Source organism: Clinocottus analis, unplaced genomic scaffold (assembly GCF_023055335.1).
Source record: "Clinocottus analis isolate CAN_PGR_092001 unplaced genomic scaffold, fCliAna1.0.p SCAF_4, whole genome shotgun sequence".
In the NCBI taxonomy this organism is placed as follows: domain Eukaryota; kingdom Metazoa; phylum Chordata; class Actinopteri; order Perciformes; family Cottidae; genus Clinocottus; species Clinocottus analis.
The window spans coordinates 11,990,217-12,004,206 of record NW_027176153.1 but is presented as its reverse complement, the minus strand read 5'-3'; the positions used below and the strand labels follow the sequence as shown (position 1 = coordinate 12,004,206).

Below are 13,990 nucleotides of genomic sequence, written 5' to 3'. Positions count from 1 at the left end.
TTTAATTGTCCTTTTAATCTCACCACAATAAGCAATTGGAACAGCCAACTGTTACAAAAATTAATTGTATGAAGCTGAAGATCCTCAGGTCATTAAAAACAAATCAAACATTTAACAGAAAGTTTGTCAACTGGAAACTCAAGGCAAGTTTATTTGTATAGCACATTTCAACAACAAGGCGATTCAAAGTGCTTCACATAAAACCATTAAAAGCAAAACATGCTGCAGATTTAAAAACAGGTAAGAAAACATTAAAACAGTCATACAAAAAAAATAATTGAAGAGAGTTGAACATCTACCTACAGGATTGACTTACACACTCACAAATACAAAATGCCAGGACATATAACTCATTTATTTTACTATTGAATACTCAAATGAAAGATTATATATATTATTTATACACCCAAGCTAACATAAATTAAGGTTGTAAAGACAATTCTAAGGAATAACCTCAAACGTAAGATAATAATAAGGTCAAATAGTTTAGAGCGGATCTTATTTCTTCCTCTTCACTTTTCCAACGACATACAGCACAAAATAAATCAATCGAATCCTTTAAACCAGTGTCTCTCGTCCAAATGTCCCAAAAAGTTCTGATGCAGCTTCAGGGGTTCTTCACTCACACCTTGCTCCTCAGTCCCGTCACTCTTCCCTGCAATGTGTTCGTCTCTTCTCTCTCACTTTCTCTCTCCAGGTGTCAGCAACATAGAAATAGATAAGATCCAAAAGATGAGAAAACACAATGCCCTAACTTGAGCCACCGCCTGGTCACCATGCTGCTAGTACCTCAAGACTACAGAGCAGCTTCTTTCCTTTAAGCTGAGAGACTCTTTTATTCATCCTTCGCCCTCCACCATGTTATGTAGTTTTTGTGTATTTTCTTATGTTGCGCAACCCTGTTGCACAAGGACAGGTGAATAAACCTGTATCTCGAATGAGAGTAGGTATCGAGGACATTTAATGTTTTTCTGTGGTCATTTCATTAAAATAAATCACTACACGGGACACATTAGTGAGACCGTATTGTGTCACACATCGTTTCCATTTTACCGATAAAAATATTAGGCAATAAAATCCAGCAATCCTCAATTCCTCTCAAGCTGCAAGGCATTGGAGATCGCTGCTACACAGGGTATATTTATTTATTAGGCAAGTTAAGTTTATAGAAATCAAACCCAAACAGCAGTATTTAAAAACTTGATAGGCCTCCATACTGTTCTAACACGATACCCAAGCATTTGTTTCCAGTAAATATAGTTTACATCTCTCTTGCTTCATCAGTCTTTTGACAATCAGATTTGACGATGTAATGCTGGTGTTTAAAACACAGTCGTCTTCAAGACTCTTCAGTAGTGTATCTGTCTCAGAAGCAGCAGAAGGTTTCTGACACGCTCGGCACGGCAGCGAGGCGACTGGTGCAGCGGCAGCTCGAAGAAGGAAAAGGTGAAGCTCCGAGAGAAACTGAGGTTGGTGATGGGACGCAGTGGCGGGAGACGAGGAGGACGAGGCACTCGACGCTGGGGCATCAACCTCCGCCTCGCCCGTAACCCTCTCACCCCTCCACCTGCAGAGACAGAGAGGGAATAAGTCACAAAACTATTTTTTTCAAACATACTACCCACGATCATGTAGCGGCTTCCTGTTTAAATTTGGCTTATTGGAACACATCTCAGGATTTAACTTTGACTTTAATGTCATGTTAGGCGTCAATTGGAATTTTTCACAGAATATAACAGGCTTGCTGAACATTGTGCTTAAAGCCTGGGAAGTGGAGATCAAGCTGCAGCAGCGGGGGGAGGTGAAAAAAAGCCACAGTTGTCAGACAGTTTCCAGAAGCCTTAAAAGAATATACAGGAAGTCACAGAAATATCTACATACATTGAGCCAATTTGTAAACTATTTACAATTTGTAAACTGTATATATTTGTTAATATATACATGTATATAATGTGTGTTGAAATGTGAGTGTACATGTTCTTGGTAAGCCATCCTTTATTCATTCTGTCTACCTTTGTAAAGCATAGTGTAATTGCTGCAAGATATAGAACCTTTATTATAGATATTACATAACCATTATTATTTATATTATTATCAACCACAAAATATATGTTTGTAAACAGATTAACCATTCATTGTACAACATGACACAACTTGCAGAGGTGCTTGTTGTCAAAACTAATTTCTCAGATCAGGAGACAGCCAGGTGTTTCCAATCAGGAGCTACTGCGGCCCTCGGCTCTAAAAACTGCAGCGACCTCCATCTCATCATTAGCGATGAGTGCGTGACGCCAAAGCGGGTCAGGATCAAACCCCTAGGACGCTTGGCATGCTTTGAAGAAAGTTTTACAAAGTAGTCAAACGGTGGGCCGGTCCCATGATGCCATGGGGCACAGACAGGCTTGTTCATATCGACTTACATAGGAAAAGAGACGTCTGTTTTCAAGGGATTATTTCTGTTGAGGTAGATCAACTTCCCAAAATGGGCATTTGAATAGCCCTTGTTTAAATTATTAAGTCCTAAAAAGATGAACTAAGAGCCGAATGAAGATAGATTTTACACTGTTTGTGCCAATGAGACGGGGCCAAAACAAACACAGCCATCAAAGGAATGAAGGGGAACCGCCTCCAAGGTTGCATCCAACAGGACACTGAAACTGAAGCAGCTAAATGAATTCATCCGCCATTATTTAATGAATTCAACGTGTGCAATTACAACTGCTCAATTTCAAATGTCTTCAGTGAAACAATTCCAGCTAAATTAGCTTATGCTAACGTTATCTTAGCTAATGTTTGTCTGGGAATTTCCATTTAAAAGTTACTTTGTGTATATTAACTCATTTTTAGCAGCCATTCATCATAAATAATGAAAACAAAACTATTTAGAGCCAGTGTCACCTCTCTAAGATGATTTAGCTGTCGCTAATGGTCCGCTAGGTTATGATTGTTAGCTAGGGATAATGGTTAACGTTAGCTTGAGTGCAGCTTGTGTTATGGACGAAATGCCTTAACTTTAGTGTTATTTCCAAGGCAGTACATTACTTGATTTTAATAGTTTGGATTATCTTTGTAGCCGAAAACACTTCCTTTCAAACTAATTGTTCCAGACAAACCTGCACTGTCATGGGGGAGGGCACCAGGTGGAGATGGAGCCTCTGAGTCAAAACTTGAACTTGAAGCGTCCTCGTCTTCGTTCAGTCTCCCACGATAAGGAGTGGACGGCGTGGGCTGAGGAGCAGGCGGAGGCGGAGGTGGAGGCGCCCGTGGAGGGGGAGGCGGTGGGATTGAGGCAAAGGAGGATTCAGAGAGAGCCAAGCCTCCCCAAGGTGTCACGGTGCTGTCTGAGACGAGGATGGAGGAAGGGTGAGGGTGAGCGGTGGACGAGGCCACGGATGAGGATGTCTGGCGCTGGCGGCGTTTCCGTTGATTGACCTGAGGGGGGCGCGCGAGAGCCGGAGAGGAGAGAGACGGCTTGGCTGTTGGGAGAAGGGGAGATTATTAGATCAGGTTTTCCTTTATTAGTCCCGCAGAGGGGGAAATATGTGACAAAATATAAAAAGATACAAAGTAGATTTACTAAAGTGGCCTAGTTTAAAACCCATTTGTAGTTGTTGACTTTTGATGAGAAGCTTTGTTGATTATATTTAAGTTATAATATCTTACCTATAGCTTAATACATTTAGCTGTCTGACTCTAGCCGTAAGGCACCACAGGATCAGACAGCGCCCAAAACACAAGAGAGATCAAATTTATTTGCATCAAGTAAACTGAGGTGTGCAGGATCAACTACGACACAATAGAAATACCCATTCCTTTATACCTTTGCTTTGGCCTGAGTCTTGGTGACCTCACTGACCCTGGAGACCCCGGGGCTCCTGCATCCCTGCCTCTCGCCTCCCGAATTGATTAATTACATTTGCCTGCCAAGACCGTCTTCTTTTGATTCCTGTCACAGGTCCTCATGTCCTTTACCCGCTAGAAATCTTACACTCACACACATCTGCTCCTGGCCCTCTAACTATTTCCTTGTCCCCCCTAAAATGTAACTAATACACATCTTTTTTCCTAATATATTGCAGCTAGAAGTGCTTCTCTGTTTGAAACTTATATTTTTATTATGTTTGTGTTTATGCAATATTTTTTTTTAAAAAACAGCAGCATCAGTTTGGGAAAATATGATGAAATATGAATGTTTATTTTTGTCAAATAAACAGATTGTTAAACCAGAAAGTAATAGACTGGCCCCGTAGCTTTTTGTGTAAAGAAACTGCTGTAGAGGCAATTCCTTTCTGTAAAAATATGCTATGTGATGTTAAAAACCCAGCAACAGAAAATTAAGAGAAAAATAAACTACTATAATATTAAACTATTTAGGAATTTTGCCTGCTGTTCCATTATGGTTACATATTAATATATTATATATAATAAAAAATAATGATCATTCAGATAATTAAGAATTATATATTATTAAAAATGATGGTTTCAAAAGTAATTTGATTTATGTCACATTAACACCTCACTTCTATTTCAAAAAAGACACTTTGCGATATGACCTGAACAAATAAAACTAAAATCAACAAAGACATCAGGTGAGACATTATCATTATAATATAATACCCAAATTATGCTTCTGAATGAATCCGCTGCATAATATCCTGAATAGAGAGTTTGCTCGTCTTGACTGGATCACCTGTTGTTTTGCTTCCAGAGGAGCCAATGAGAGGGAGCCGGTCACGTGACATCACCAGTCCAGGAGCCTGAGCAGAAATAAGAATGACTAGTTCACATGCTCACACTTGTAGAAACCATGTTTACAGACGAGCAGTTCATACAAAACAAACATGCGGTCAATTTGGATGATGTCAGCGTGGCTCTCAGTATGGTAATGTAGGAAGGTAACAGGCACGTTTGTTTGCCGCAAAGCTTCTTGCAATAATCCAAATTTCTTTTTGTTTGAGGGAACCAGTGCGATGCTAACTTCCGGGTTGACCTGCAGAACACGCCGTCTATCCACAGAATATTGCAACTGCAACCTTAATAAGAGAAACCCTGACAACAAAGATGTAGGACTGAAAACACAACCACTTGACAGAGGTCACAATGAATGTTGGATGTGTGTACAACTGTAAGGAAACAGCTCTCTGGGTGAATAATATGTGCAAAGGTTGAAGAACCCAGAGAGCAAATACTCAGTGTCAGAGTCTCATAAATCTTGATTAAAGTCAGTCAGATCGGGGTCAATGGCAACATTTAGCCCTTCTGCGAGTTGAAATGGTGATAAGGAAACGTAAATGCTCTGTCATTGAGCACCGAAAGTGATGACAAAGAGAGAAAGATGAGAAAAACTAATCTTCTTGACACCAAGTTCATAAAAAGCAAACATTTCAGAAGGCCGCATGACTCAAAAGACAGTAAATAAGTACCGCAAATGGCCCATCGTCAGGAGTAGTGATGGGAGAGAGAGAAAGAGAGAGAGAGAAAGAGAGAGAGAGAGAGAGAGAGAGAGAGAGAGAGGGAGAGAGAGAGAGAGAGAGCATCTGTGTGTATACCTCTTTGATGGTTGTAAACAGTCAGTCCTCCCGTACTTTGACAGACTGACACTTATTCCTCGTCCTCCCGGGTCAAGCAAAGCGTGCCTCACAGACACAACACTCGCACGCAAGGCCTGCAGGGACAATTCCCCGGCCAGCCCCTTCATCGGCACAGACGTTGATGACTTCCCAAGCTGGCCTCCATAACTCACTTCCTCTCTCTGTGCGTGTGTTGTTTGAAGGCTGAAGATGACTAATTCAAAACACAAACTCCCCTTAAAACCCAAAATGCACCCCAGACCTGCACCCTGTCCCGTGTAGAGCGCCTTCCTCCCCGTGTCTCACCTTACACTCGCTCACCCATCAATCAGTCCTCTGCTTCGTTTCTGCCCCGTCCCCTCTCTGCTCGTCTGTCTTCAACCTGCTTTCCTACACACACACACACACACACACACACACACACACACACACACACACACACCCACACCCACTCTTCTTCCCCCTCGGCGCCCTCGTCTTTACTGTGTCACTGGTGCTGTCACTCTCCCTCCACATGTAAGTGATAGTTACACACTTTGGCTCTTGCTTTCTCTCTTCTTATATTCCTGGGAGGCAGGTGTAATGACCAAGAGCACTTTCATCCCCTATTTCCTTTTTTTTTACACCCCTTTTTTTCCTACACTCTTTTTCTCACCCCTTTAATGATCGTTTTCAGGGTGACGTGAGTCGTTCTTTCCCTCTCTCCCTTCGTTGTGAGTGGCAGGTGATGAGATGGATGCTTGACAAAAGGCAACGTGAGACGAAGCTAAAATATTAAAATATTCATGGATACCTTCATGGGCTCTGACCCCCATCTAGCCCTCCAGACACACACACACACATACACACACACACACACACACACACACACACACACACACACACACAGATTGACAAAAGGGTTTGCAGGCCGGCATACACACATCTCATTCAGCAAACGTCTTCAGCATTTCACACACACACACACACACACACACACACACACACACACACACACACACACACACACACACACACACACACACACACACACTCCATCAGATTCTTACATTTTTACAGGTAGGTGAATCAACAAACTCTGTATGACATTTAACGTGGCTCAAGGTAACATGCTGCTCGTCGTCACACACATCCGACACAGCTACATTTGCATACCAGGCAGACACTCTGACACACACACACACACACACCCCATGTCACCCTGCCACTTAAGCAGTATTAGTAATTCATATCACGACACATTTCTGCTTCAACAGTGCTAAATTAGCATATCAGAGCACATGCACACACATGACACAATTGCAGGCTACGGGTGGTACGGTTACACATGGAAACACCAAAAGGTTATGTTCTTTTACAATTAATGCAAAGCGGGACTAGAAAGCAGATACACGGTCACTGGCAGATGTAATACTACCGACACATCTTACTTTAATACTCTCTAAACAGAATACTAAGTCTAAACTCCAAGAAAGCCTTCGGAGTAATGAGGACCGGACAAAAGGGGGACATTTCATCTCCCAAATACTTTTTCTTTCCTGGAGACATTTGGTGAAAGGCTCTCTTTTGGTTGAGCCTTGGTCTGACCCAGAACGCAGTCTCAAGACTCTCTTCAAGCACACAGCTTCATTTCCCGGCTGGTTGAGATGCGCAACATGCTTTATTGAAAGTAACTCGTCATTTTAGCCATCTTTGTACGGTGTCACGCGAGCCCCTGGAGGAGGCCACAGATGGCCTAAACACAAGCCATGAAGATGTTTTACTGGATGAGCACCAAATGCTTTTGAAAAGAGAGAAAACTGTGTCATGTATTTCTCTTCACACAGGTTTGTTGGTGATATTCCTGCTCAAACTATTGTTTCAGAAATATCAAATATATTTTTGGACTTTTATTAAATCTTCAACAAACACATGAGTAAAAAATACATAAGTACAACGTGCCATGTAAAAAATGAGAAAGCTTAAGAATAAATAAACTTTATTTAAAATGTAATTTAGAAATGATCAACATAAATTCCATTGGATATCAATTCCTGTATAATCAAGAAATTTTACAAGTAGTTTATACTTTTTTATGTGTCATTGAGAAGATCATTGTTTGAACCACAGCTATCTTATGATTCCACGTTGACTTTTCTCCTGAAGTCACTTCCACTCCTTTCCTCTTCTTGTGGTCCACATCTTTGCATCCTTCTCCGTATTTCCGACTCGTAGCAGCTGGAAGCCTTGGCCGCAGACCAGCACCCATCCCGTCTTTCCTCTCTTCTTCTCACTGGAAGCCTTGAAACCCGCCTCAGTGTTGACATCACTCTCTGTCTCACCCAAGCTGTGAGCCTCTGTTTGATGTCTGCATTCGCCAACTGTCTCACCTCCCTTCTCATTACTGGTTTGACTAACTGGGTCACCTGTCTCGCTCGCGGCTCCAACAGGATCTCCGTCTTCGGCCTCATCAGCTGTACTCTTGTCCTTATTGAACTGTACCGCTGTCTGACATGCCGCTTTTAATCCCGTCTGACTCCCTCTCCAAATTGCAATTTCCTGCTCAGAATCAAATCTTGTTTTTTTATTTTTATCTCCCTCCTCTTCCTCCTCTGTCATCTTCCCCTCCCACACCGCGAGTCCTGCAGCATCTGCAACGTGACAGAAGAGCGCCCCGATGTGGCGGATGCCGGTACTGTCAACCCTCCACAGGCAAACCCTTTGATCTGGAGAGGTGGAGACCACGAGGTCCGGGCTCAGCAGCTTCAGGGCGGTCAGAGGAGCAGCGTGAGCCAGCGCGACGCGGGACTGGGAGGAGAGGTGAAGATGAAGCTGGTTTTGTGGTTGTAACTGGGCTTGTAGAGAAATCGGAGAAATTCCTCTGCTACCCCCAATTTCTCCGTCCTCTGGGTACTGCACCCTCATCGTGGACACCGTCAGCTGCCCATCATCCCCTCCGCTAGCAACAGTTACCAGGCAACCGCCCTCTTGATGTCCAAGGGCCTCCGTCCAAACGGCCAATGAATTAATGCCGCTCTGGTGGGCGTGAACAACAAGGCGGGGCATTGGTGGACGGCTTGAAGTGCCGGCCGATAAGGAAGAAGCATCAGGTAAATCCCACACTGCAACAGTTCCATCTGTTGCAGCGCTGAACAGCAGCGTGTACCTGAAGACAGATGCAAACATGTGCATGAGAGATTGATTTCTTCATGTTATCCCCCCCAAAAAAAGCTAACCTAACTTCACAGACCTCTAAATATTGCATTTCTATATTAAAACTGTCAGTTATTACTCTTTTCTTTAATGGCTTTATTTAAAATAGTATGTGTATGTATGTATCTATGTATTTATGTATGTATATAATGTAAAAAAAACTGTCTACAAAGCACCAACTATCAGAAAATTTTAAAAGTATACAAACATAAGCCAACATCGGCTCACCTGTTGCCTTTTCTGTCCTCCAGGCTGCAGGCGGCGACGCTGAGAACACAGCGCTGGTGGTAAAACGTCTCCCACAACAAATCTATTTGATGTTTAACTTCACTGACTGAGAACAACCTGGAAACAACGGCGATGGGGGCAAGAATAAAGGGAAAAATTTAAAAAGTGAACGAGGGCAGCATTGTAAGACAAATCTTGCATTTTAAAATCAAATTAAGTGACACAACAAGAGTGTTTAAGGCTAAGCAAACAGCACATGAACGAAAGTAAATGTCACATTCAACTCACATTACAACCACTTCACTGAGGGAAAAACTCATTTGAGAGCAACAGTTTGAAGACATTCTGGTTTCAAACGCTAACATTTTTCTCAGGCTCCTGAAAATAAAACTATTATTAATGATTTCATGACGGATGCCCACCTGAGAGCTCCGTCGCTGCAGGCCACAGCCAGAAGACAACCGTCTGGCTTGTCATCCAGCGCCACCAGAGACATGTACCTGAAACCACACGGACCCAGCTGGTGAGAATAGATCTGAAGTAGGTTTCAAGAAAAACAGCATGAGGGGGAATTTAGCTTTAAACTGAAGTACAGTTGGTGCACTTATTGCACATTTTTTATTGGAAAAACATCTTAATATACAGACTTCAAAACTTCAGAATGTAATCTTTTCTTGATGTTGAAGGGAAGACAAAAAACATGGAAAAAAAAGGACGTTCGAGACATTAGGAAGTCAGGAAAAAGTCCTGCTCTCTATGGCTGAAACTCCCTTTACATGTGTGCAGAAAACAACCGTTAACTCGCCTGGTTTCTGGGTCCAATTTCACCGTCTTGTGCCGGTTCCGCCTCTTCTCCCACTGATCGTCCAATCGGTGACCGGCCACCTGGATCACCTGGCAGGTGGGAACCAGTCTCTGCCGGTCCCAGCCGATTGACAGCCGGTAACACTGCATCTGAGCTCGCCCGCCAGCTGACACGAGCAGGGCCGAGAGAGAGGGCCGGTTATCGCCTCCTCCCTCGGGACGTGTCACTGTCGTCACCGTCCGGACGCTCGAAATGTGGTCAGTAATGACCGAGAGGACTTTGACGCTGCCGGAGGCGGGACATACTGCCATGACGGATAAGCTCGTGTCCTCTCCTCCCGTCACCACTATCTCCCAATACTCTTCCTCTCTCTCCACCTCCTTTGCGTCGTCCCTTCCCTCAGTTTTTGTGAAATCTCCAATGCGGTTTGTTCGCATCTCATTACCAGTTCCCCTGATCACCCCCAGCCTGCACACGCACCCAATCCCTCTCCCGTGGACGCCCTCTCTCAGGCCCCACCCTCCGGTCTTTTCTACCTTTCCAGTCCAGCTCGGTGCCTTTCCGGGGGGTTGCGAAGCCATGACAGCGCCTTGCTTGATGAAGACCAGCGCTCCATAACCGGGCCAGACTCTTTTGTGCGACGGCCAGAGACGCCAAGAGCGATGACCCCCACCACAAGGCACCGCGAACAGCCTCTCCTGCCTCACCGGGTCCCAAACCACAAAGTGGACAGCATGAAAGCCAATAATGGCAAACCTGGCTTCTCGTCCCTTGTTCTCCGTCTTTTCTTCTTCTCTAAAGCTCCCCTTCTCCTCTCCCACTGCTGGAACCTTCAGCTTTCCTGTCAAATTATGTTTCTTTGTCGTGTAGTGGTTCTCGCATTCCTCTCCTCGCTCTTCCTCGCTCTCCTCGCCCTCCTCCTCCTCTGATGGACTGTCAGATTCGAGGATCAAAACCCTCTCCAGCCACTCCATACCCTTGCAGGCCCGCTGGACTCTGAGAACCTCAAGCTGAAGCCCCCCTTTGTTCTCTACTCCCTTTCCGTTACTCTTTTCTCCAGGCTGTTCTGGTGCTACTAGAGAGCGCACTCTGAAGACCCTCACACAGCCGTCCCTGCCGGTGCTGTAGAGCAGCCCCTGGTATTCACACACTGAAGTTACGCCCTGTTTTCCATGCGCACCGAACAGGCAGCTTAGTTGGCGCAGGGTAAGGTCACCCACTTCTTTTCTTTCTCTCTCCTCTATTTCACTTTTTCTGTCCCTGCTGGTGCCGCTTCCTTCAACCCCATCATCATCTGTTCGTTTCCTGTTCATCAGCCGGCCTTCATCCATCAGTTTGTCGTCTCCAATCTTTTGCTCCTGCGTTCCTCCCTCCTGAAACAAAAGCAGGGACCCCCTCCTGTCCCCACACACCCACAGCAGTCCCTGTGACGTGGAGTGGAGGCGCACTGCGGCCGTCAGCCAGCACTTGGCGGAGGGGGGAAGAAGGAAAGCAGGAAGGGGATTCACACGGAGAGCCAAGGAGGAATTTTTACCCAATTCCACCTCTATACACCAGCGATAGACGAGACCTTCAGAGCCTGATGCCAGCAAATAAATGCCGTCTTTTGCCTCTAGCCAAATAAGACTATGGATCTTTCCTGATCCACCTGTGAGAGGAAATCCACACTGAGGATAAGAGATGGGAAAGACCTGTATGGATCCGCTGAGGTTTCCCACAGCACACAAATTAACTTTTGCTGTTGAGCCTTTCACACGGACAGTTATCGTTTCCATCACACAAAAAGACTGAAACTCAGGAGACCCTTGCCATACCATGTCCCACTGCCCATCGCTGTATTGGTAAACTGTTCCCTGGTCAGTGCAGACAACAAACTTACCCTGACTCCAACTTCCATTTGTATCCTCTTCCCCTGCCATGCAAACTACTTTAGGCAAGCCGTGGCTGGGAAATTTCAGGTCAATTAGCTTCTCTGTCACTGCGTCTTCCGTTTTCTCCTTCCCTTCCTCACTCCCTTTGACACTCCACAACCTCACTCCTCCATCTGCCCCTCCTGTAGCCACCCATCTCTCTTCATCTCCTGTTGCATCGCTGAGTGCGAGTGCACGAACCCCTCCTGCTCGGTGTCCTTTTAATGTCCGAACCACCGTGCCACCTCCGGCCCAGTCCCAGACTAAACAGGCCCCATCTTCACCCGCACTGAACACATTCCCTGGGGAGAGACGCACCGAGAAAACCCGAGCCTGGTGTCCATACAGGACCCTTAAACAAGCCGGGTTCACATCTCCACATATCCCCTCGGGGCCCCCTAAAGCACCAACACCCCAGACCCTCACACTGCGATCATCGGAGGCCGAAGCCAACCATCCTTTCTCCTGGAGGTAAGAGATGCTGAAGATGACCCCACTGTGGCCCAGCAGACGTCTCTCAACTGGCGCTTGATGCTCAGAATTATCACCTTTGTCTCCACCTCCCCCAGGCTTCCAGAGAACCAGTTGGTTGAAAACAGTCCCTCCTACCAAGACGGTATCTGTCCAGGATTTGTGTACCAGAAGGAGGGCGGAGTACAGTAGACATCCCTCCAGGCAGGAGCGCTGAAACAGGACATTTCCTGTAACAATGTCCAGAAGAAGAGCACTGTTGTGAGCTCCAGCCACACAGAGCAGTGAGCGTTTGTCTCTACAGAGCCAACGGGCGTCCAGGGCCCAGTCCTGTAGTTTCACGAGGGGTCCCAGAATCTCCAAGGGCAGATGCTCCCCATCCTGAAGATCCACATGGAGCCTGACCAGCCTCACGGCCTTGCCTCCAAACAGCGCAAGATCATAGAACTTAAGATCCGACGTGGAGCTTGGTTCTGGGGATTGAGAAACAAGAGGAGTTTGTGAATTTTTGAATCTGAATAAATCAGAAAAACATCAGTAAAAAAATACCTAGAGGGCTGTCCAGTGAGAGCAAACTCTTTACCAACACTGGACAGTTCTTCAATTGTGCAGATAACCACAAAATGAAGACTCATCTGTGACTCTGATTTCACTCAAATTAGCTGGTCAAGTTTGTACATAAAACAAACATCTGCTTTTGCTAAACATCTCTCTTCTTACCAGATGCTCCTGTCGCAGATCTCTGTGCTGGGACAGCCTTCAGACTTCGAGGCCGTATCCCATGAATTCTGTAGTGTTGGAGGACACTCAACGAGGCATGGATTTCGGGGCGAGGATGGAGCTTGAACACAGTCAAGACTGGACCCTCGCCTGTCAGGCAGGGTAAAAGAAGAATGTGTGTTGTGCAATGCTTTACAGTGTTTTGTCCTCTTTCAACGTAAGCAGAAAATAAAAGTGACACACCATTAGGCTTAAAACAAATGGCCATATTAAACCTGTTCTACCCATGCACAAGAGTAGCTCAAAAATGCATAATAATGCATCATAGTCGTAACATTTTGGTTTATCTTTTCAAATCCATTTATTGTGCATAACATGATCATATCGTCTCACGTCTATATTGACTCCATGCACTGCTTCCTACCTGTCAGTAGAAAAGCATCTTGAAGGAACTCTAGCGCTGTGACTGGAGCCACAAGAGCTGCTGTCTCCATCCTTTGATGATCAATAACTTCCATCAGAGACACATCATCAATGGTGTCTGAAACATATTCAGTGACAACGCACACTTGTTAAAGATGATGATGGTAAGAGAAGATGGAAACAGGCATCGTGGGTATTTTAAATATGATAATGTTTTTTTAAAAAGTCTATATTGATTTACTATTAGCCTTTCAAGTTAGCAAAACAAGCTAACAGTAAGAGCACTCCTTATGCTATTTAGTGTGAATGAATCAAGTAAAGCAACTTTCCTCGGCCCCTTGCGCCGCTACATAATTCACTTACAAAAACCCTCAAACGGAAAATAAACGTGCCTCAAATCTGCATTAAAACATATTTATTAGCGCCCTCGTCAGTACCCATGTGTCCCTGTCCTGTCTTCCTTCCGTGTCACGTTAAACCAATCAGGAGATAATGCTGGCTTCCTGGACGCTGATTGGTTGGACGAAAGGCTTAGTCGTATTTCTATTGGAGAAAGCGACACATGTGACCGACCCGTTACGTTGTGCTGCCTTTAAGTGTTTTTTATTTTTTTAATTTGTTTTAACTAATTTGTTTATAAGCGCGAGTCAAAGGTATTGCGCAATTTTATA

At 44.8% G+C, this 13,990-nt stretch overlaps 2 protein-coding genes across 2 annotated transcripts; both read right to left on the bottom strand.

Moving 5' to 3' along the window:
- Positions 1-89: 89 nt before the first annotated feature.
- Positions 90-3,881, bottom strand: LOC137800820 (uncharacterized). The gene is made up of 3 exons (XM_068598172.1): positions 3,857-3,881; positions 3,114-3,476; positions 90-1,567 (listed from the first exon to the last, which is right to left on the bottom strand). The coding sequence occupies exons 1-3, from the start codon at positions 3,879-3,881 to the stop codon at positions 1,350-1,352; spliced, it is 606 nt and encodes a 201-aa protein (XP_068454273.1). The 3' UTR covers positions 90-1,349.
- Positions 3,882-7,594: 3,713 nt separating this feature from the next.
- wdr6 (WD repeat domain 6) lies at positions 7,595-13,776 on the bottom strand. The gene is made up of 7 exons (XM_068597202.1): positions 13,757-13,776; positions 13,321-13,437; positions 12,897-13,046; positions 9,796-12,649; positions 9,413-9,490; positions 8,991-9,107; positions 7,595-8,715 (listed from the first exon to the last, which is right to left on the bottom strand). Exons 1-7 carry the CDS (start codon positions 13,758-13,760, stop codon positions 7,716-7,718), a joined length of 4,320 nt encoding a protein of 1,439 aa, XP_068453303.1. The 5' UTR covers positions 13,761-13,776; the 3' UTR covers positions 7,595-7,715.
- Between the last annotated feature and the right edge of the window lie 214 nt (positions 13,777-13,990).